The following is a 22,693-nucleotide window of genomic DNA, read 5'->3' as shown; positions in this document are numbered from 1 at the left end:
CCCCAGGCCCATGCTGAAGTCCAGCAAAGCTCTTGCGCCCACCTCTTCAGGAGACACCGCTGCAGCCCAGCCCTGTCCAAAATGTCTCTCCAGAACTACTCTCACTTCTTAGCCAAGCACCCTTGATAGGGTGCTGTGAGGCCCTGTCATAAAGTGGGAAATCAAAGGCAGCATAAAGGGAAACAGCAGCACGTGCCATGCAGGAAAATCATGGCTTATGCAGTGTGTGCCTTTGGGCCTGAGCCCACGTGAAGAAAAGCCAGTTCAACTGGTCTCTCTCTGAAGCAATTCAGTCATCACTTTCACCTTAGGAACCAGGTAAATGGGAACTCCCTCTTCTCCTCCCCCTTCTCCGGGACAGGGTCCAGCCTGCAAAGACAATGAGCTGACACCAACTTCTTGGTCATACATTAGTGCTCTGAGATTGGGATTGTAGGAAGGGAAGATGAGAAATTGTTGGTCATGGAGAGAGGCTGAGGCTGGGCTGAGGTGGCTTTGTGGCTACAGGCTAGGCAGGAGGATCCCTGGGCTCAGGCAGAGAAACCCTTGTTCTCTGCTACACAGCATCCATCTCCCCCCCAGCAGATGTCTTGGCTTTCTTTTGGTGGGGTTTCAGCCCTTTCCTTGCTGCATCTCTGCTTGGAAATTTCCCCCTTGGCCCCTGAGCATGCCCTAAGGATAGTGATCCCAACTTGTGCTGTCATCATGGGAGGACCCCAGTGCTGCAGGAGGCCCTGAGAGGTCAGCAGCCTCATAAGCACTCGAGGCCGTTCCTCTTGATCTGGATGGAGCTGTTCATTGGCAGGAGGCTCAGACACAGAACATGGATATGAGAATGTAAGTAGGGGATTTTAAGAGAAATTGCTTTGACTAAAGCCCAGAGCCTCATCTTCAGCTTCCCACCATGTCCAGAATGATGGGACCTGGCATGCATTAAAGGGAAGGGATCACATATCTGGGGTACACGAGCACAAATATCAATTGACATCATGGCTCACCATCCCCACAGGGAAGCAATAGCTGGAGAGATGTCTTGTGACGGCAGAAAGAGAAAGCAGAAATGAAGCATGGAAATAACAAACACACATGGATCTTCTAATTACTATAAGTGTTGAAAAACTAAGACGACCTTGGCTGGCTTCCAGGGAACCACCTAACTGGATGTCCTCTCCCTCCTCTACAGGACAGGAGGAGAACTTAAGATGAAAGTAGTCATAGGTCCTGGTAAAGACAGAGGGATTACATGCAAGTTATCATCAGAAGCAAAAGAGCATTAACTTGGGAAGATTCATGATGCTGAAAAACATCCAGAATATCATCAAGTACTTTCCCCGCATCCCCAAATCTTTTCACAGACTCCAATTCCCTCTTTCATTCCAGGCTTCTCTCTTTGCTCCACTCTTAAACAGCACATCGGGAGGCAGAATAGGGGGTTGCAGTCAGTACACAACAGTTCCTTTCTGATCAAGTACAGACTTTTACTGACTTACTGATGAAAAATCATCATGGTTTTGGTGCTTACCTGGAATCCACATCTACCCATATTCCTAGACACAGCTGCTGGGGCTTCAGACTCAGATTTTTTATGTGACATATGGAAGTTCTGGGGTTCAAACACCAAAAGAAATTTCACTCAAAGCGCTTTGACTCTTCACAATCCACCCAGCGATTTTCTCCTCCATCTCACAGCAGAGTTACACCTGGACCCCTGTTCCTTTATTTCAAAAGCCATTTAGTGCAAGCTGTTGGTCACTATCTCACTGAGCTCCAGGCAGATGAGCTGCAGAAATACTTATGCTATTAGCATGGACATGAGGAGCCTGTGTCCCACCCTAGTCACCAGCAATACTGCATCAGCAGGGTATCACCACATGGATAATGGCCTGCACAGGTGGGTAGGGATTCTTGGACTTTTTCCCTGTCTGTAAATTAAGAAAGGGAGGGTGCAGGAGGCAGAGACTGCATTTCAGTTCTCTGAGCACTTCTCTGCCAGGATAAAGGCACCGCCACTCAGGTGCAGACGGGCTCCTTCTGGCAAGGGCAACTTCGTGCCCTGTGGTGCTCATGGACACACCGGGAGAGAGTTCCCTGCTGTGACTTGCATGTGCCCTCATGATGAGTGTCACAGAGGTACAGTCTGACACAGGTTTGCTTGTGCAGGCCTGCATGGAACCATGAAGCAATCTGTACACTTACAGAAAGGCATGAAAACATCAGTGGGGACTTTGATGAGGAGATGCTGGGCACCACTGTGGTAGAAAAGGATTCAAGTATCCCAGGGAAAAGGGAGGCCCCAAATATTCTCCTGGTTTTGTAGGAGGACCTGTGGAGACTGCACAAAAGCAGGGAATGAAACAAAGGATCCCAGCAAAATTGTACTGAAAGCACTGTTAGTGTTTCTATAGTGTGAAATACTTCCAGGAAAGGCCCACCCGTGTGATGATCAGAGAAGTGTTGGGATGACAAGAGAAAAGGATATGACATATTGTCCTAAATGGCAGTCCTTGGGCACCATACGGAAAAATAAAACTGTTGCCCATTTCTAGGAAACTTTGCCACAAAGGAGCCCACAGGAATCACCCAGGTGCACATCACCTGCCTGCACAGGATGCCACCAGCACTTGAGGTGAGGCTTCTACATGCACTGACTTGTGTTCCCTCTGGAAATCCTCAGGCCTTTCATCCTGGCACTTACAGAAAAAGCCTTCATATGGGAAAACATGTGGCAGAAGCCAGGAAATGAAAAGGTGGCAGTGTAGGAAACCAGGACACAGCCCATGCCATTAGTTGGTGTGTTTTACATTCATCGTGAGCTTGTCAGAAAATTATTGCTTCCACAGAGTGCCTGGGCCTGAGGCAGTGCAGGACTCCTATAAAAGGCAGCCCAATGCTCTGCTCTCTCATCCACTTCTCTCGCCTCCTTCTCCTTGGGAATCAGGTGAGTGTGAAGCCTCTTCTCCTCCTCTTCAGGATCAGGTGTCTTTCCTCGAAGTGTGTCTCAGCTGACAGGGTCTGTCTTGGCCCTGGTGTGGGAGCTTTTTCCCATGGGAGAGGGAAGGGGAGAGAAGGTCTTCTGCAGAGAGATGCTTGGACATAGTGGAGGTGGCTCCTGGAATTTGACATGGGCAGTGTATGTTGGGCCAGGAGGTGCCTTGTGTCCTCTGTGGCTGGATGCAGTGCTGCTTCTCATGATCAAACTCACATGCTCTATTTCCTCCTAACCTCTCTTCCAGGTGAGCCTCTGTCCCAGAGACATGTCCTGCTGCAACCCATGTGTGCCCTGCCAGCCCTGTGGCCCAACCCCGCTGGCCAACAGCTGCAATGAGCCCTGTGTCAGGCAGTGCCAGGACTCCACCGTTGTCATTGAGCCCTCCCCTGTGGTGGTGACCCTGCCTGGCCCCATCCTCAGCTCCTTCCCTCAGAACACCGTTGTGGGCTCCTCCACCTCTGCTGCTGTTGGCAGCATCCTCAGCTGTGAGGGAGTTCCCATCAGCTCTGGGGGCTTTGACCTCTCCTGCATTACCAGCTGCTACTGTGGCAGCAGATGTCGCCCCTGCTAAAGCTGCTGGGACCATCCCTGGGCAACAACCTGCTAAGACCTTGAAACATGGTCCTTGAAGGAGATAGAGCTTCATGGCATTGCATTCAGAGATCTGAACCGTTGTTTACCTCTTCCACTTTCATCTCTCATTCTGTCCTCTGCTGTTTCTATCTTTCAAGGCCAGCCTAGTGGGGACCTGTTGGACTCCCTCCCTCTGCAGGGCAGGCAGACCGACACCCTTCAGGAGTTTCAACACATCTTTATGACCCTTTGTGGTGTTTCCTTTTCTTCTTGAGTCTCATTAAAGTTGTTTTGCATCCAAGCCTTGTCCTCTGAGTTCTTCTGCCTTCTGAGGCAACTGTTCCAGTCTGCTGCAGGAAAAAGGTGGAGGAATGGGAAGGTGGGATGTCCTGCAGTGGATTTTTTTTTCTGCCCATTCTCTTGGATCTGAGGAACACTTTCATGCCTACTCCACAGTCAATGTCCAGAAGTGAAGAAAGGGTTCCAAAGTGTGGCAGGAGTTGGGCTTGGAAACAGCAATTCCTGGCAACAATCCACACCTTCAAATGTCTGCTTCCTTCCCTCCATTACCTGAATAGTCTGCATGTGCTACACACATGGGCACAGGCAGAGAGACAGATGAACCTCATAGCATCCTTCAGCACCTGGCAGTCCCCAGGTGCTCAGTAGACATGCATCTGCATCATCATCATCATAGAATACCAGGTTGGAAGGGACCACAGGGATCACTTGGACCAACCTTCCTTGTCAAAACCACAGGATAGACAAGATGGCCCAGCACCCTGTCCATGTGAATCTTAATTGTGTCCAGTTGATAGAAAAGGAAACTACAGACCAGTCAGCTTCACCTCCATCTCTGTAAAAACGATGAGAACAAATCATTCTGGATGTCATCGCCTGAGGGTTCCTGGGGGCAGAAAATCAAATTCTGAAGGCACTACTGGGCTCAAAATGATGGTTCAGGCACACAGAACTCCATGGACAAGGTGAGATTGCCCACATGTTCATCCTGTCCACACTTCAGGGCAGAGACATCATCATTATCCATCTCACTGGGCATCTGCAGTTGTACAGGACAGGCACCAACCCAAACACAGCTGAGACACAAGAGATGACCCTTCCCTCCCTTGGGTCCCTAAGTTCTCTGAGGCAGGGCCAGATCAAACTCTGCTCATATCACCACTGCTCCTTACTTACAGGCCAGGATCTTTTCAGCAGTGCAGTCCCTGGCCATTGTAGAGCTGTCCTGCAAGAGACCCTGCACACACCTGGGAAACACATGGGCACACTACAGTGAAGGGTTGGGCCCTCTTGGTAGGTCACCTCTGCCCACACCAGGCTCTGCAGTAAACAGCATCAGTCTTGGCAGTTACACTGAGAGGAAAAGTACTGATCCTAAGCCCAGAAAGGCAAGTCCCCAGCATGGTCCCGTGGCCCTGCTCTACCCTGGGCCCAGACAATGGACCCCAGCATGGAGCATATCCCTGCACAAGAGAGCTGTCACCTACATGACCTAGACAATCAAGACTCTCCTCTGTGTACATGTGTCTGCCACTCTAGATGAAAGTCTCATATGGACTTGCTGACTCAAATTTGTGGGGTTCTCATATCTCTTGATCATGACTGTCCTTCTAGAGAAGAAGTTCAAAGGTTCATGTCCCTCTTTGCTATTCTCTGCCTGCAGTGGATGTCTCTTTAGGTAAACAAGTCTTGGAAATGAAGAGGATATTGGCCATGCAGCATCCCATTTTCTCTGCAAAATAATACCAATCCCAATTGCAATAACCTCTTTTGGAATGAGCATTTTTTTTGAGATGGAAGTTGTGCAGTAATTTGGTTGGCATATCATGACATAATGACTGAAGGGACTCATTGTGAGAGTCATAGTGTACTCAATATTGAAAGTGACGACGAAGGATCATATGGTTCAGTCTTCCATAGGAGAGACAAGCTGAGATTATCTACCACCCTGTCCAGTCGCACCTTGGAAACTTGCAGTGATTGGCACTCTACCACATCCCTGGGGGGTCATTCCCATGAAAGATTGTTCTTAATGTAAAAAAGATATTTCTGATTTCAAGATGAAACCTCTCCCAGTGACACTTGTACTCGTTGGCCCTTCTCCATCTGGCTCCCTGGCTCCTTGTGATGAGAAAGCTCCCAACTTCTTTGAAGACTAGAATTACTAGAATACTATAATGAGCTCCCCCCAAGACTTCAGTTCTTCTAGGAGAAAAGACCTATCTCCTTCAGTCTTCCCTCAGAGGACACGTTCTCCAGCCCTTAGGCACAGTAAGATGCACACACAAGAGTGGTGGTGGCCCCTGGGTCAGGATCAGCAAAGGCTGAGTCACGGAACTTTGATTCCAGCCATGTTTTTTTGATGTGGAATGGCCAGGCAGCAGAAGTTTCACCTGAATGAAGATGACCACAGTCCCAATGCCTGTGCTACCAGGATTTGCAGGAAGCAGATTTTCTCTCTAATGGGAGTATTGCAATGGAGAATTGAGTATGGTGACATCGCATTTAAAGGACACCACTGAGAGGATCATGAACTCAGTGAAAGCCAGGAAGACAGAAAAAAAATCAAACTGACTGTATCAGCCAGCAGCCAACACAAAAGATTTTCCTCAGGACAAGGAAAGTCTCCATTATTTTTGACACAACAGTGATGGTGTACGGTGAGGAGGAAGTAGAATGAGGCCATTCTCCACCAGAGTTAGAAGATACATAGAGAAGATAATGACGCATTGGGTCATGTGCCCACCTGGGAAGAGATGGGGTGCCCAGGGGAATGAGATGAGTTACAGCGTCTTGCTCTCCTTTGCCATGGCCCAGTACATGATGAGATGGAATCAGCTGCCCAGACAAGAGTGAAGGAACCAAGTTGTGGTGCGTTAAATCTATGATTTCTGTCGCTGTCAGAGGAACAAACCAGCCCTGGTTTCTGACTGAGAGAACCCACTTACCCCAGATAAAGGTCTGATCATGCCTGGGCCGAGGTGTACATTGTAGAGCAGAGCAGAAAGGACCTGGCATAGTTCGGACCAACATTTCTGTTCCGCTGGAACTCACCATTGCTGACTCCTGTTGCAACTCACTGGATGTGTGGCAATTTCTAAGTGCTCTGTTTTCATAATGACTTCATTCTTCATTTCCTATTTCAAATGCCCAAGGTGACTCTTAGGTCACTTCAAGGGTTGTTGGGAAAGAAAAGAATGCTGGATGAGAGTGAGAGCTGGCAATGTCTTTGCCCAAGAGAGCTAAGATGGGGGGAGACACGCACTCAGTAAAGCATTCCTCAGAATCAACTCCTGTCACCTTATTCATTAAAATAAGAAATTAATTATACTTTGTTTCCAAGTGAAAAAAACCCATTGCAGAAATTCCCACCCTCCTTTTCCCCCATCTTTTTCCCTGAGAACACTGGAAGACTTGCCTTAGAACAAAGGAGGACTCAGAGGCCCAGGTTTGGATGCAAAACAACTTTAATGAGACTCAAGAAGAAAAGGAGGTTGCTCACAAGAAGCACCATGGGTAGCCACAAGGATTCAGTGAAACTCCTGCAGGGAGTCAGTCTGCCTGCCCTGCAGAGGAAGGAGGCCAATAGGTCCCCACTAGGCTGGTTTTGGGAGACATATTCAGCAGAGGAAAGAGAGATACACAAGAATGGAAGAAGGAAAAAATGGCTTGAACGAAATGCTGTGAAGAACTATCTTCTTTTAAAGAACCATGATCCAAGGTCTTGTGAAGTTCTTGACTAATGACATTCCCAGCATCTTTAGCAGGGTCGGCATCTGTTGCCACAGTAGCGGCTGGTAATGCAGGAGAGGTCAAAGCCGCCAGAGTTGATGGGCACTCCCTCACAGCTGAGGATGCTGCCAACAGCAGCAGAGGTGGAGGAGCCCACAACGGTGTTCTGTGGGAAGGAGCTGAGGATGGGGTCGGGCAGGGTCACAATCACTGAGGAGGGCTGGATGGCGATGGTGGAGCTCTGGCACTGCCTGACACAGGGCTCATTGCAGCTGTTGGCCAGTGGGGTCAGGCCACAGGGCTGGCAGGGCACACATGGGTTGCAGCAGGACAAGTCTCTGGGACAGAGAGTCACCTGGAAGAGAGGGCAGAAGGAAGCAGATCATGAGGGGTTGATCATGAGAAGCAGCACTGCACTCCACTGCAGCTGAACCAAGGCACCTCCTGCCTGAAATATGTTGCCCACCTCAAATTCCAGGAGACACCTCCACTAGGTCCCAGATTCTCTCTGCAGAAGACTTTGTCTCCCCTTCCCTCTCCCATGAGAAGCAGCTCTCACCCCAGGGCGAGGACAGACCCCGTCAGCTGAGACACACTTTGAGGTAAGACACCTGATCCTGAAGAGGAGGAGAAGAGGCTTCACACTCACCTGATTCCCAAGGAGAAGGAGGTGAGAAAAGTGGATGAGAGAGCAGAGAGTTGGGCTGATTTTTATAGGAGTCCTGCACTGCCTCAGGCCCAGGCACCCTTTGTGGATGCAATAATTTTCTGACAAGCTCATGATGAATGTAAAACACATCAGCTAGTGGCATGGGCTGTGTCCTGGTTTCCTACACTGCCGCCTTTTCATTTCCTGGCTTCTGCCACATGCTTTCCCATATGAAGGCTTCTTCTGTAAGTGCCAGGATGAAAGGCCTGAGGATTTCCAGAGGGAACACAAGGCAGTGCAGGTAGAAGCCTCATTTCAAGTGTTGGTGGCATCCTGTGCAGGCAGGTGATGTGCACCTGAATAATTTTTGTTGGCTACTTTGTGGCAAAGTTGTCCAGAAATGGGCAACGCTTTTATGTTTTGCAACTGGTGCCCCAAGGATTGTCATTCAGGACACCATGCCATATCCTTTTCTTCTGTCATCCCACCTCTCTCTCTGATGGTTACTCAGTGTTGCATGCCAGTGGGACTCTGTTGCGAGTGTCTAACACTATTGCAACACTAACAGTGCTTTCAAGACCATTTTGCTGGGCTCCTTTTTTTCATTCCCTGCTTCTGTGCAGTCTCCACAGGTCCTCAGGAATCACCAGGAGAATATTTGTTGCCTGGTTTTCCCCTGGGGTACCTCAGTCCTTTTCTGCCACTGTGGTCACCAGCATCTCCTCAGCAAAGTCCCTACTTGCTGATGGTTTCCTAACTTTCTGTGGGCATACAGATTTTCACATGGTTCCATGCAGGCCTGCATGAGCACACCTGTGTCATTCTGTACCTGTGTGACCCTTATCATGAGGACATGTGGAGGTCACAGCAGGGGACACTCCCCTGATATGTCCATGAGCACTGCAGAGCAGCAGGATGCCCTTGCCAGAAGGAGCTCATCTGCAGATTGATGGTGGTGTCTTTGTCCTGGCAGAGAGATGCTCAGAGAACTAAAATGCAGTCTCTGCCTCCTGAAGCCTCCAAGAAACCCTGTCCACGTGTGCAGGCCATTGTCCCTGCAGTGATACCCTGTTCATGCAGTGTTGCTGGTACTGGGATAGGACACAGGCTCCTCATGTCCATACCAATGCCTGATGCATTTTTGCAACTCATCATTCTGGTGCTGAGTGAGGTAGCTGCCAAGAGGTCTCACCAAATAGGTGTTGGACAAGAAACACCAGGGGACTAGGTGTTGCTGTGGGAAGGAGCTGAGGATGGGTCGGGGAAGAATCACCACCGCAGAAGAGGGCTCAGTGATGACATTGGAGAGATGCAGGAGATGTAGCTTCTGGGCACTATGGCCTAGGGAAGGAGAGTGGAACTCCATCATTGGCTAGCATCACCATACGGGGGAAATCATCCACTCCTTTGAAAAGCTTTTAGTTAAAAGAAAGCATTCTGGCTCACACCACAGTGCCTTTCCTCTTCCCCACACGATGACAGAGAGAACCCCCCTCAGGATCCGCAGAGTGGCCTGGGAGATGACCAATCCACTGGATAGAACACCTCTCAGCAGCAGACATGAGAGGGCATCTCTGGACTGGCTGGGCTGGGAGTCCTGACTGTGCCTTGCTCCACACCTGGCTCCCATCAGGGAACTATGGGGAAAGGCATCTCGTGGGATTTGGGTTCTACTGAGACATCCTGCAACTTGAACACTGCAGTGAGGGACCAGTGCTTGTGCTCACCACCTTTTCTTTTTCCCTCAGGCCACTAACCCTAGCCTCTCACAGATAAAGCCTCTTCACTGGCAGATCTCTGGGTGCAGATGAGAAATATAGATGCCAGGTGAGAACTGACAGCCCTTTTCCCACAGCTCAACCTTGCACAGAAGGGCCTCCTCCCAGGATTCCGAGAGAATAGAACTGTGCTGTGACCCTCCTGCTATCTCTGTCCTGCCCTGAAGTCATGGGGAGCAGCCTTTGGTGGTTACACCTCAGAAATGTAGGACTACAGAGACAGCTGAGATCTTCTGCACTGACCTGTCTGTGAAACACTGAGAGTAGATAGGCCAGAAAAGAGAGGCAATGCATGGTGCAGGAAAGAAAACATGTGTAACTGTCACTAGTTCCCAGGTGCACAAGCACAAAGACCAATTGACATAATTGGCCACCATCCTCTGAGGGGACCAAAAGCCAGAGAAAGAGACTGGTCGTGATGGCACAGATAGAAAGCAGAAGAAAGCATGGAAATGACAAACACTTATGGTATTTCTAAGTACCACAGTTTCTGAAAAAACAAGAAGACCTTGGCTGGCCTCCAAGCAATCACACAGCTGCTTGTTCTCTCCTTCTCCTTCTGTAACAGTATAGGTGGAGGATGTAAGGTGAAAAAGTTTACTGGTGAAGATAAAGGGATTACTTACCAATTACCATCACAGGCAAAATAAACTTGTCTTGGGGAAAAACCCTTTAACATATTGCGAAGTAAAAGTAGAGCAGGATGGAGTACAACAGCCAAAATAACCTAGAATACCTTCACCATACCCCCACTGGTTTCACAGAACCTCAACTTCCCTCCTTCATTCACAGCTCCTCTACTATGTCCATCCCCAAGCAGTGCAATGGGATGCAGTTTGGAGTCTTGTGGTTAGTACACAACAGTTCCATTCTGCCACAGTTTCCTCCTCACACTTTTCCTCTGCTGCAGCAGGAGCCTTTCCCATAGGCTACAGTCTTTCCAGACAGGGTCCAGAGTGGATCCCGTCCATGGGCTGCAGTCCTGCCAGACAAGAATGCAGCAGTGTGGGTTGTCCAGGAGCCACAGTTCTGCCAGGAGTCTGCTCCAGCATGGGCTCTGTGCAGGTCACAGTTCCTGCAGGGGTTTTCCACCTGATCTGGCATGGGCTCATCCAGGGACTGCAGTGTGGGTATCTACTCCACCACGATCTTTCTCTAGGGCTTCCCAGGAATCTCTGCACCATCGGCTGGAGCACATCCTCCTCCTCCTCCCACTTCTCAAGCCTTGGTGTTTGTAGGATTGTCTCTCACACTATTTTTTAGTTCATCGTGCACCTTCTGTGCAGTGGTTTGCCCTATCTCCAATATGTTCTCATGGAAGGGCCACCAGTAATGCCAATGGACTTGGCACTCAGCAGCAGCAAGTCCATTTTGGAGCCGGCTGGAACTGACTCTGTCAGGCCTTGGGCCAGCTGTCACGGATGAGTGATTTAGGGTCTTAATTGCTGCAGAAAAGTGTTTGGGTCAGTTATGCAGAGGTGCAACTTAACAGAGTTTGATAACAAGGTTCACTCTATTTCTTACTGCATGGAGGAAACATGCAAACATAATTGGGTGAGAGTTGGTTTATAGTTATTTCCATGGTGACAGAAGATGCAAAAAGGTAGAAGGAGGCCCTCCCATTGAGTCATGAGGTTCTGAGTGGACCTCCTTGCTTTCTAAAATCCTTCTTAGAGAGGAGTCCAGGTGTGTCTGGATCCAAACTTAGTCCCAGAATTGGTCAATGGTTTATGTCAAAGAGAGATAAAGGGTAAGGGTAAGGTAAGAATTATATGTATTTATGGCCAAAGGATTATATGCGTGCACCTGATTATTTTTCATGCTTGGCTAGGATTTCAAAGTTTTATCATGTTGCCTCTCAACTTGCTTACCTCCCCTGCAGGAGTCTAGTGATAGGTCTCTGTGAAATATGGATCCCAGGTCTCTCAAAGTAAGCTATCAGGCATCAACGTTCATAGAAATAAATAACTAGTTTAATTGAGTAGTACAGCAGCAGGGTTGGCTCGAGCTGATACCTTCGAAGAGATACCAAAACAAGCATAGAAGTCCCTGGGTAATTACACCCTCACAGTCTATTTACCTGGCCCTCACATGATGATTCAGTCCAAGAGTAATATTTGAATCTGGGGTCTTCTTGCTTCTCAACAGATCCTTTCACTGTCTTCAGACTGACCCTTATCTTGTTTAGCTGCAGGTGGTGTTGATTGTAGCTGCTTTGTGCTGGCCTTGAGGATGTCATTTTGCTTGAGTGGATCCTGTTTTGCTCAATGGGTACAAAACAGGCCTTATTATACAGGTGGTGTTGATGGTCTGTAGCTGCTTTGTTTTGCTCAAACAGCCACAAGTTTGGTAAATGTCAGCAGAACTTTACAATGTGCAGTTTACAATTTCAGCAAATTTATCTACTAAGTAATGCTAAGCAGACAGAGTACTAAAAATCACACGCCCTTATAATTCTAAGGGATTCATTCTTTAAGGTCAAACTGTTAATATAAAACTTTAATTGGGCTAATTCAGTGATTAGTAAAAAATCATTGCCAAACAGCCACACTTGTCTAGTAGGCAGAGGTCAAGTAGGCTCACCCAGGCTGGCATATTTATGGAATAAAGTGGTTGGCTCATAGTCAAACCACACACAGTGGGAAAGGTCTGCACGAGGCTTCTTGCAGCCACAACTTCTTGGTGTTTGGTGTGTCATTCTGCTTCCCTGTGGGTTTGCTAAAAGGAGTTCTTGGCCCGGCTGCAGCTCAGGCCTTTCCCTTCTTTGGAACCTGAACCCAACCACTGCTGGCTTGGTTGGGCAGCGACAATTGAATCTGTCACACTCCAACCCAACCGGGTTAAAGCACTGTGCCATTCTTCTTGTAGACTTGTTGGTGGATTTAGATGCATCCATCACAGCATCCCCTGGATTCTTTTCCCAGAGACTATCTCTGCAACCTTCTTCTGCCCCTCCCCACAACTACCAGAGCCTTGCCATGTCAGCCCAATGGGGTGGGTCCAAGAGAGTACAAGGCACAATTAAATGAATGAAAATGTCAACAGAAAACAACCACTCCAGGTTTCATTAGGGACACATGCAGCTTTGAATAATCTTGAGAAAAAATTTTCACCCTTAAAGATTTGGAATAAATAATCCAAGAACACAGCCATCTAATGTCACAGTATCACAGTATGTTTGGGATTGGAAGGGACCTCAAAAGATCGTCTAGTCCAATCCATCTGTCCTTGGCAGATCCTTCAGGAAGTGGAATAGATGAAGATAATTCATAGAATCATAGAATATTTTGGATTGAAGGTACCTGCAAAGGTCATGTAGTCCAACCCCTCTGGAATAAGCAGGCACGTCTTCAGCTGCATCAGGTTGCTCAGAGCCCCATCCAGCCTGGCCTGGGATGTCTCCAGGGATGGGGCACCCACCACCTCTCTGGGCAACCTGGGCTGGTATTTTACCATCCTCATAGTAAAAAATTTTCTTCCTCTTGTCTGGTCTGAATCACCCCTCCTTTAGTTTAAAACCATCCAATTGTCCTGTTGTAACATGCCCTTCTAAGAAGTCTGTCCTTATCTTTCTTATTGGCCCCTTTTAAGTGCTGAAAGGCTGCAATAAGGTCTCCCAGAGCTTTCTCTTCTCCAGGCTCAACAACCCAAACTCTCTCAGCCTATCCTCACAGCAGAACTGTTGCATCCCTCTGATCATCTTGGTGGCCCTCTTCTGGACCATCTCTCACAGGTCCATGTCTTTCCTGTACTGAGGGCTCCAGAGCTGGACACAGTAGTCCAGATGGGGTCTCACCAGAGTGGAGCAGAGGGGCAGAATCATCTCACTCAATCTCCTGACCACACTCCTTTTGAGATTGCCCAAGAGACTATTTGCCTTTTTGGCCTCAAGTGCACATTGCCAGCTCATGTCCAATCTTTTATCCACCAGCACCCCCAACTCCTTCTCCATAGGGCTGGTCTCAATCCCTTCATCCCCAGCCTGTATTGATACCGGGGGTTGCCCCAAACCGGGTACAGGACCTTGTACTTGGCCTTGTTGAACCTCATGAGATTTGCATGGACCCACTTCCTGAGTCTGTCCAAGTCCCTCTGGATGGCATCCTACCCCTCAGGTATATTAAGTGCACCACGTTGTTTGGTGTCTTCTGCCAAGTTGCTGAGGGTGCACTTGATCCCACTGTCTATGTCATTATTGAGTATATTACACAGTGGTGGTTGCAGTACGGACTCCTGAGAGACACCACTTTTCACTGCTGTCCATCCAGACATTGTGCTATTGACCACCACTCTCTGGGTGCAACCATCCAGCCAATTTCTCATCCACCAAACAGTACACCCATCAAATCCATACCTCTCCAATTTAGAGTGAAGGATATTCTGTGGGACAGTGTCAAAGCCTTTTGAGAACTCCAGGCAGGCAAGAGCCGTGGCACTTCCTTTGTCCACTGATGTAATTACTCCATCGTAGAAGGCCACTAGGCCATTCTGATAATTTTCTTAATATTATTATTGTCAGATCTTAACTGCTGTGTTTCCCTTTCCCTCTAGGCCACTTTGACTCCCCAGGGAGGTTTCCTAAGGGATTCTGCCCAGCAGATCCATGAGGGGGTAAAAATCTGCATGGAATCATAGAGCGCCCTGAGTTGGAAGGGACCCAAAGCGATCACTGAGTCCAACTCCTGTGCCTGCACAGAACAACCCCACGGTTCAGACCATGTGTCTGAGGGCATTGTCCAGTATCTTCTTGAATACTGAAAGGCTTGGAGCCATGACACCTCCCTGGGGAGCCTGTTCCAGTGTCCAGCACTGTCTGGGTTAAGAACCTTTTCTGAATGTCAAGCCTGAACCTCTGCTGGCACATCTTCTTTCCATTGCCTCAGATTCTATCATTGGTCCAGAGAGAAGGGATCAGTACCTGCCCCTCCCCCTCCTCTTCTGAGGAAGCTGTAGGCCACAATGAAGTCTCCCCTCAGTTTCCTCCAGGCTGATGAAACCAAGTGATTTTAGCTGCTCCTCATACGTCTTCCCCTCCAATCCTTTCACCAGCTTTGTAGCCCTCTTCTGGACCTCCCTCATGCAGATGTCAATGCCATGCTTGATGTACCTCAGGACAAGGCTGGCCCTCTTGGCTGCCAGGGACACTGCTGGCTCATATTCAACTTGCCATCGACCAAACCCCCAGATGCCTCTCCATGGAACTGCTCTCCAGCACCTCCTTCCTCACTCTGTATGTACAGCCAGGGTTGTCACATCACAGGTGTAAAATTTGGCACTTGCCATTGTTGAACTTCATATGGTTGGTGATTGCCCAGTACTCTAGTTTATCTAGATCCTTCTGCAGGGTCTCTCTGCCCTTGAGAGTGTCACCAGCTCCTCCCAATTTTGTGTCGTTGACAAACTTAGTATTCCATCAAGTCCTGCATCCAAGTCACTTATGAAGACTTTAAAAAACATTGGCCCTAAGATGGATTCCTGTGGAACCCCACTAGTCACTGGTCACCGTCCCAGGTAACCACATTTACTGTAACCCTTTGATCTGGAAACATCAGCCAATTGCTCACCCATTGCATTGTGTGTTTACCCAGCTGTGTGCAGGCCATGTTGTCCAAGAGGATACTGTGAGAGACAGTATCAAAGGCTTAACTGAAATCCAAAAAAATCATGTCGACTGGCTTCCCCTTCTCAATTAGGTGGGTAACCTTGTTGTAGAAAGAACTCAAGTTTGTCAAGCAAGACTTCCCCTTCATAAACCTGAGCAGCCTGGGACCAATGACTGCGTTGCCATTTAGGTGTTTTTCAACAACTTCCAGAATAATCTTCTCCATAATTCAGCCCTCTTATGGAGGCCAGGGTTGCAATTTTTGCCTTCTGTTTTGCACAGCCATTGCATATGCCAGACATGAGAACTACACAGTTTTTCCAAAACCCCAGGAAGAACATAGGTCTGCATGTGTGCACACAGGTTTCAGTTGTCCTGCTTGTGTTCTGGCTCAGGCTCCAGTCTCAGATGTGTCTCGGTGAGGCTGGAAAGGCAAGTAAGTGAGTGTATTGGTTTTTCCTGGGACAGAGTTAAGATTCTACAAAGTAGCTTGTAAGGGACTGTGTTCTGCATATGTGCTGAAAATAGTGTTTGTAATACCAGGATGTTTGAGCTTTTGCTGAGCAGTGCTTACATAGCATCAAGGCATCTTCTGCTCCTCAGACTCCAACTCAGATTGGCACCGAGCACCAGAACTTGAGCTTGAAATCTGCTGCCATAGGAAGGGGAGATGGCTCTGGCTGAAGCCTTCCACCAGCATCATTTGACATTGATCATAGCATGGCTAACAAATGGAAGGGAGCAGCTCTCAGCTACTGTGCCTCTAAATTTTGTTTTCAAAACTATCCTCACCTCACAGCAGAGCATCATCTGGACCCTGGTCTCTTTGGTAAAATAACCATTTGGTACAAGTTCTCAGCCCCTGCTTCATTCAGCAGCAGGCTGACGAGAGGTATAAATGCATCTGGCATTAGCATGGACATGAGGAGCCTGTGTCCCATTTCAGTCACCAGCAACACTGCATCAGCTGGGTATCACCCCAGGGACAATGTCCTGCACAGGTGGGCAGGGTTTCTTGGCCTTCCTCCCTGTTCATAAAGCAAGAAAGGGATGGTGCAGGTGGCAGAGACTGCATTTCAGTTCTCTGAGCACTCCTCTGCCAGGACAAAGGCACCACCATTCAGGTGCAGACGGGCTCCTTCTGGCAAGGGCAACCTGCTGCTCTACAGTGCTCTCAGACACACCAGTGGAGAGTCCCCAGCTGTGACCTGCACATGCCCTCAAGATGAGCGTCCCACAGGTACAGACTGACACAGGTGTGCTCATGTAGGCCTGCACAGAACCATGCAAAGTTAGGCACACTCACAGAAAGCCAGGAAAACACCAGCAACTGTGCACTCTGCTGAGGAAATGCTGGGAACCACACTGGTAGAAAAGGAGAAAAGTACCACACGGAAAAACCAGACCCCAAATATACAATATGAGCCTGTAGAGACTCCACATAGAGGCGATGAGTAAAAGGAGCCCAGCAGAATTTTCCTGGAAGCACTGTAGGTGTTCCAGTAGTGTTAGACCCTCAAAGCACAGGCCCATGTGCGTGAAACAACATGACCAACCATCAGAGAGATGGTGAGAGCAAGAGAAAAAGATTTGTCGTGTTGTCCTGAATGGCACACACTGGATTCAAAACATGAAAGTGTTGCCCGTTTCCAGACAACTTTGCCAAAAAGAAACCCACAGGAATGACCCAGGTGCACATCACCTGCCTGCACAGGATGCCACCAGCACTTCAGCTATGTCTTCTGCCTGCTGTCACTTGTGACATCCCTGAAAATCATGGGGCCTCTCATCCCGGCAATTAGAGATACCTTCATATGGGAAAGCACGTGACACAAGCAAGAAAATGAAAAGGTGGCCCTGCAGGAAGCCAAGACACAACCCATACCATTAGCTGGTGTGTTTTTCATTCAGGATGACCTTGTCAGAAGATTATTAGTTCCACAAAGGGAGTCTGGGCCTGAGGCAGTGCAGGACTCCTATAAAAGGCAGCCCAACTCTCTGCTCTCTCATCCACTTCTCTCACCTCCCTCTCCTTGGGAATCAGGTAAGTTTGAAGCCTCTTCTCCTCCTTCAGGATCAGATCTTTCCTTAATGTGTGTCTCAGCTGATAGGGACTGTCCTAGCTCTGGGGTGGGAGCTGCTTCTCATGAGAGAGGGAAGGGGAGAGAATGTCTTCTGCAGAGAGAACCTGGGACATAGTGGAAATGTCTCCTGGGATTTGACATGAGCAGTGTATGTTGGGCCAGGAGGTGTCTTGGCTCCACTGTGGTTGGTTGCAGTGCTGCTTCTCATGATCAACCCCTCATGCTCCGGTTCTTCCTCGCCTCTCTCCCAGTGAGCCTCTGTCCCAGAGACATGTCCTGCTGCAACCCATGCGTGCCCTGCCAGCCCTGTGGCCCGACCCCACTGGCCAACAGCTGCAATGAGCCCTGTGTCAGACAGTGCCAGAACTCCACTATTGTCATTGAGCCCTCCCCCGTGGTGGTGACCCTGCCCGGCCCCATCCTCAGCTCCTTCCCTCAGAACACCGTTGTGAGCTCCTCCACCTCTGCTGCTGTTGGCAGCATACTCAGCTGTGAGGGAGTTCCCATCAACTCTAGGGGCTTTGACCTCTCCTGCATTACCAGCCGCTACTGTGGCAGCAGATGCCGACCCTGCTAAAGGTTTTGACAACATCCTTGGGCAAGAATCTTCCAAGACCTTGGAACATGCTCCTTGAAAGGAGATAGAGCTTCATGGCATTGCATTCAGAGTTTCGAGCCATCGTTTGCTTTTTCCTGTCCCATCTCCTGTCCCATCTGCATTTCCTGTACTGATTCTGTCTCCAAGGCCAACCTGGTTGGGACCTGTTGACTTCCCTCCTTCTCAAGGGCAGGCATACTGACACCCTTCAGGAGTTTCACCACATCCTTGTTTCTCTTCCTGCTGACATTCTGTGATTCTGCGTGATTCTGTGTTCCCTTTTCTTCTTGAGATTCATTAAAGTCGTGCTGCATCCAAGCCTGTACCTCTGAATCCTCTTCTGTTCTGAGGCAATTCTTCCAGTCTGCTCAATGGAAAAGGTAGAAAAAGGAGAGGGTGGGACTTATAGAATCACAGAATTTTAGGGATTGGAAGGGACCTTGAAAGATCATACAGTCCAATCCCCCTGCCAGAGCAGTAGCACATAGATCAGGTTACACAGGAAGGTGTCCAGGCAGGTCTTGAATGCCTCCAGAGCAGGAGGCTCCACAACCCCCCTGGGCAGCCTCTTCCAATGTCTGTCACCCTCACTGTGAAGAAGTTTCTTCTCACATTTAAGTGGAACCCCCTATGTTCCAGTTTGCACCCATTGCCCCTTGTCCTGTCATTGATTGTCACCGAGAAGAGCCTGGCTCCATCCTCATGGCACTCACCCTTTATATATTTATAACCAATAATGACATCACTCCTCAGTCCCCTCTATTCCAAGCTAAAGAAACCCAGCTCCCTCAGCCTTTCCTCATACTCCATCACCTTTCCTCATCTCTCCAGCAGTTCCCTGCCCTTCTTGAACTGGGGGGCCCAGAACTGGACACGATATTCCAGATGCAGTCTCACCAGGGTGGAGTAGAGAGGCAGGAGAACCTCTCTCAACTTACTAACCACGCCCCTTCTAATACACCCCAGGATGCCATTGGCCTTCTTGGCCACAAGGGCCCAGTGGTGGCTCATGGTCATCCTGTTGTCCCCAGGACCCCCAGGTCCCTTTCCCCTACACTGCTTTCTATTAGGTCATTCCCCAATTTATACTGGAACCTGGGGTTGTTCCTGCCCAGACTCAAGACTCTACAATTTCCCTTGTTCTATTTCATTAATTTTTTCACCTCCCAACTCTCCAGCCTGTCCAGGCACAGCCTTCTGGCATGTCAGCCACTCCTTCCAGTTGTGCGTCATCAGCAAACTTGCCGACAGTGCACTCTATTCCCTCATCCAGGTCGTTGATAAATATATTGAATAGTACTGGTCGCAGTATCAGCCCTTGAGGGACTCCACTAGATACAGGCCTCCAGCTAGACTCTGCCCCATTGATCACAACAGTCTGGTTTCTTTCCTTCAACCAATTCGCAGTCCACCTCACTACCCGATTATTCAGTCCATACTTCCTCAGTTTAGCTGTGAGGATGCTGTGGGAGACGGTGTCAAATATTTTACTGAAATCAAGATAGACCACATCCACTGCTTTACCATCATCTATCCACCTGGTTATGTCCTCCTTAAAGGATCTGAGGTTGATTAAGCATGACTTCCCCTTGGTGAAGCCATGTTGACTGCCCCTAATGACCCTCTTCTCATTGATATGCCTTGAGATGGCACCAAGGATAAGGCGTTCATTACTTTCCCAGGGATGGAGGTGAGGCTGACCGGTCTATAATTACCCGGGTCGTCCTTCTTGCCCTTTTTGAAGACTGCAGTGACATTTGCTTTCCTTCAGTCCTCAGGCACCCGTCCTGTTTTCCACGATTTAGCAAAGATGATGGAGAGTGGCCTTGCAATGACTTCAGCCAGCTCCCTCAGTACCTGGGGATGATGCATCCCATCTGGACCCACAGATTTATGGATGTCCAGATGGCTTAACTGGTCCTTAATGCAGTCCTCATCAACCAAGGCAAACTCCTCCATTGTCCTGACTTCCTCAGGTGCCTCAGGGGTATGGGGCTACTGAGGACAGGCTCTGGCAGAGTAGACAAAGACGTCATTCAGTAACTCTGCCTTCTCTGTATCTTCTGTCAGCAGAGCACTCACCTCATTCATCAGTGGGCCTACATTGCCTGTAGTGTTAGTTTTATTTGCCATGTATTTGAAGAAGCTCTTTCTGTTGTCCTTGACCCCTCTCACAAGGTTTAGTTCTAAGAAGGCCTTAACTTTCCTAGTTGCCACCCTACATCCTCTGACAACAGCCTTATATTCTTCCCAAGCAGCCAGCCCTTCCTTCCATGATCTGTAGACTCTCCTCTTCCACTTGAGTTTGCCCAGCAGTTCCCTGTTTAACCAAGCAGGTCTCCTGGCTCCCTTCCTTGACTTCCTGCTTGTTGGGATGCTCTGATCTTGAGCTTGGTAGAAGCAGTCCCTGAACGCTAACCACCTATCTTGGGCCCCTTCACCTTCAAGTAACGTTTCCCGTGGGATTTCCCCTAGCAGTTGTTTGAAAAGGCCAAAGTTTGCCCTACTGAAGTCCAGGGTTGCAATTCTGCTTGGTATTCTGCTCCCGCCCCGTGAGATCCCGAACTCCACTACCTTATGGTCACTGCAACCAAGGCAGCCCTCAACCTTTACCGCTTCAACCTCCTTGTGAGAATGAGATCCAGCAGTGCTCCTCTCCTAGTTGACTCATCCACCATTTGGAGGAACCTTCTGGACTGTGGCTGGTTGCCTGAGTAGTCCTTCCAGCAAACATCAAGGTAGTTAAAATCCGCTATGATAACCAGGGCCTGTAATTGCGAGGCTGCTCTCAGCTGCCTGTAGAAGGCGTCATCAACTTCCTCATCCTGATCTGGTGGCCTGTAATAGACATCCACAACAGTATCACCCTTGCCAGCCTGCCCCTTAATTCTCACCCACAGACTCTCAACTCACTCCTCATCCACCACTGGACAGTACTCAGTACATTGTAGTTGCTTTCTCATGTAAAGAGCAACTGCACCACCTCGCCTGGCTGGCCTGTCTTTCCTGAGAAGGACATAGCCATCCATGACCGCATTCCAGTCAGGTGAGCTGTCCCACCATGTCTCTGTAATTTCCACCAGATCATGATCTGCTGACTGGACACAGGTTTATAACTCCTTCTGTTTATTCCCCCTGCTGCCTGCATTGGTGCACAGGCATTTCAGGGAACGACCTGAGCACTCCGATTTCACCCTAGGGAGGTGGGAGGTCTCCCAATCTTCATCAATACCAGAATGTTGCCTCACTGATGCAAGCCCAGCTGCAACTCCATCCCCCTTCAAGTTTAAATCTCTCCAAATGAGCCCTCCTAGTTCCTGTCCCAGCATCCTTTTGCCCCTGTGAGATAAACTTTTCCCATGTATTGCCGTCCAGACTGCTGTCTTATAAAACAAACCATTATAAAAGAACCCAAAGCCCTGCCTGTAGCACCAGTCTTGTAACCAAACATTTATATTCTGGATTCTTCTATTCTGTCCCATGTCATCCCCCAAAAATGGAAGGAGGGAAAAATAACTTTCACCCCAGACTCTTTCACCAACCGTCCCAAGGCCTTGAAGTCTTTCTTCATTCCCCTCAGACTACGGGATGCAGCTTCCTCCCCACCTGTCTGGAAGATCAGCAGTGGGTGAAGTGCACCAGTCTGGGGAGTGCCCTGGTGATATCCCTGATCCAAGCTCTAGGTAGGCTGCACAAGTCCCTATGATGGAGGTCAACTCTGCATATTGGGCCCTCTGTTCCTCTAAGAAGGGAATTGCCTACTACTATCACCCTTCCTTCTTTATTATCGGAGGCAGTCTTGAGGTGCAGAGTCAACTGCCTCTTCCTATGTGACCTCATAGGTGGGCCTTGCACTGCATCCTCTCCTACCTCTTCTTCAAGATCCAGGGCCTCACATCTATTATGGAGGGGCACCTGGGGAAGCAAAACAGGAAGGGAGGAGGGTTGCCAGCAATGCTGAACTGGGACTTGCTTACAATCACCCTCGTCTTTTTGTTCCCCTACCTCTACTCAACAGCAACAGGGCAGGGGCTGTCTCGGGTCTCCCCTCTCTGCCTGACCAAGTGGGGGTTCCATCACCTTTTGGGGAGTATCTCCCTAGCGCCTTTCTTGACTCTCTGCAGTGGATTTCTTTTCTGCCCTTTCCCTTGGAGCTGAGAAAGACAATCATGGGTACTCCAAGCCAATGGCCTTAAGTGAGGAAATGGTTCCAAAGGGTGGCTAGAGTGGGGCTGGGAAAGAGCAATTCCTGAGGACAATGCCTCATCTCTCTGTTTTCTTCTGGTCTATTGCCTGATCTAGTGTGCATGGCCAACACACATGGGCACAGGCAGATGAGACAGAGGAACCTCACATATTCCTTCAACACCTTGCAGGGCCCAGCTGGTCTCTAGGCACACATCTGTATCATCATCAAAGAATATCATGTTGGAAAGAAACGCAAGGATCACTTGGACCAACCTTTCTTGTCAAAAGTACAGGCTAGACAGGATGAGCTGTCCTGCAAGAGGCCCTGCACACCCCTGGGAACCACATGGGCACACTAAAGTACAGGGCTGTGCCCTCATGGTAGGATGCCTCTCCCCACAGTGGGCTCTGCAGTAAACAGCATCAGTCTTGGCAGTTACACTGGGAGGAAAAGTACTGGTCTTAAACCTAGGAAGGCA

General features: G+C 49.0%; 3 protein-coding genes across 6 annotated transcripts in view; 2 read left to right on the top strand and 1 right to left on the bottom strand.

Moving 5' to 3' along the window:
• LOC102084422 (feather keratin Cos1-1/Cos1-3/Cos2-1-like) overlaps positions 1–22,693 on the bottom strand; it is a 61,068-nt gene that overhangs the window by 6,252 nt on the left and 32,123 nt on the right. The window contains exon 1 of one of the 4 annotated variants that reach the window (XM_065039928.1): positions 7,965–7,997. The exons of the other annotated variants lie outside the window; for them this stretch is intronic. The gene's annotated coding sequence lies outside the window, so the exon portion shown is untranslated. Of the gene's footprint in view, positions 1–7,964; positions 7,998–22,693 lie in introns of those variants that run through there. 4 annotated transcript variants of the gene reach the window in all.
• On the top strand, positions 2,825–3,863 carry LOC110354867 (feather keratin Cos1-1/Cos1-3/Cos2-1-like). Its single transcript, XM_065039922.1, has 2 exons — positions 2,825–2,938; positions 3,234–3,863. The coding sequence occupies exons 1-2, from the start codon at positions 2,888–2,890 to the stop codon at positions 3,558–3,560; spliced, it is 378 nt and encodes a 125-aa protein (XP_064895994.1). The 5' UTR covers positions 2,825–2,887; the 3' UTR covers positions 3,561–3,863.
• Positions 17,655–18,344, top strand: LOC102084609 (feather keratin Cos1-1/Cos1-3/Cos2-1-like). The gene has a single exon (XM_065039953.1). It carries the CDS (start codon positions 17,700–17,702, stop codon positions 18,003–18,005), a length of 306 nt encoding a protein of 101 aa, XP_064896025.1. The 5' UTR covers positions 17,655–17,699; the 3' UTR covers positions 18,006–18,344.

This window comes from Columba livia, chromosome 23, assembly GCF_036013475.1.
Source record: "Columba livia isolate bColLiv1 breed racing homer chromosome 23, bColLiv1.pat.W.v2, whole genome shotgun sequence".
In the NCBI taxonomy this organism is placed as follows: domain Eukaryota; kingdom Metazoa; phylum Chordata; class Aves; order Columbiformes; family Columbidae; genus Columba; species Columba livia.
Note: the sequence above shows the minus strand (reverse complement) of the source record. Positions and strands in the feature narration are given on the sequence as shown.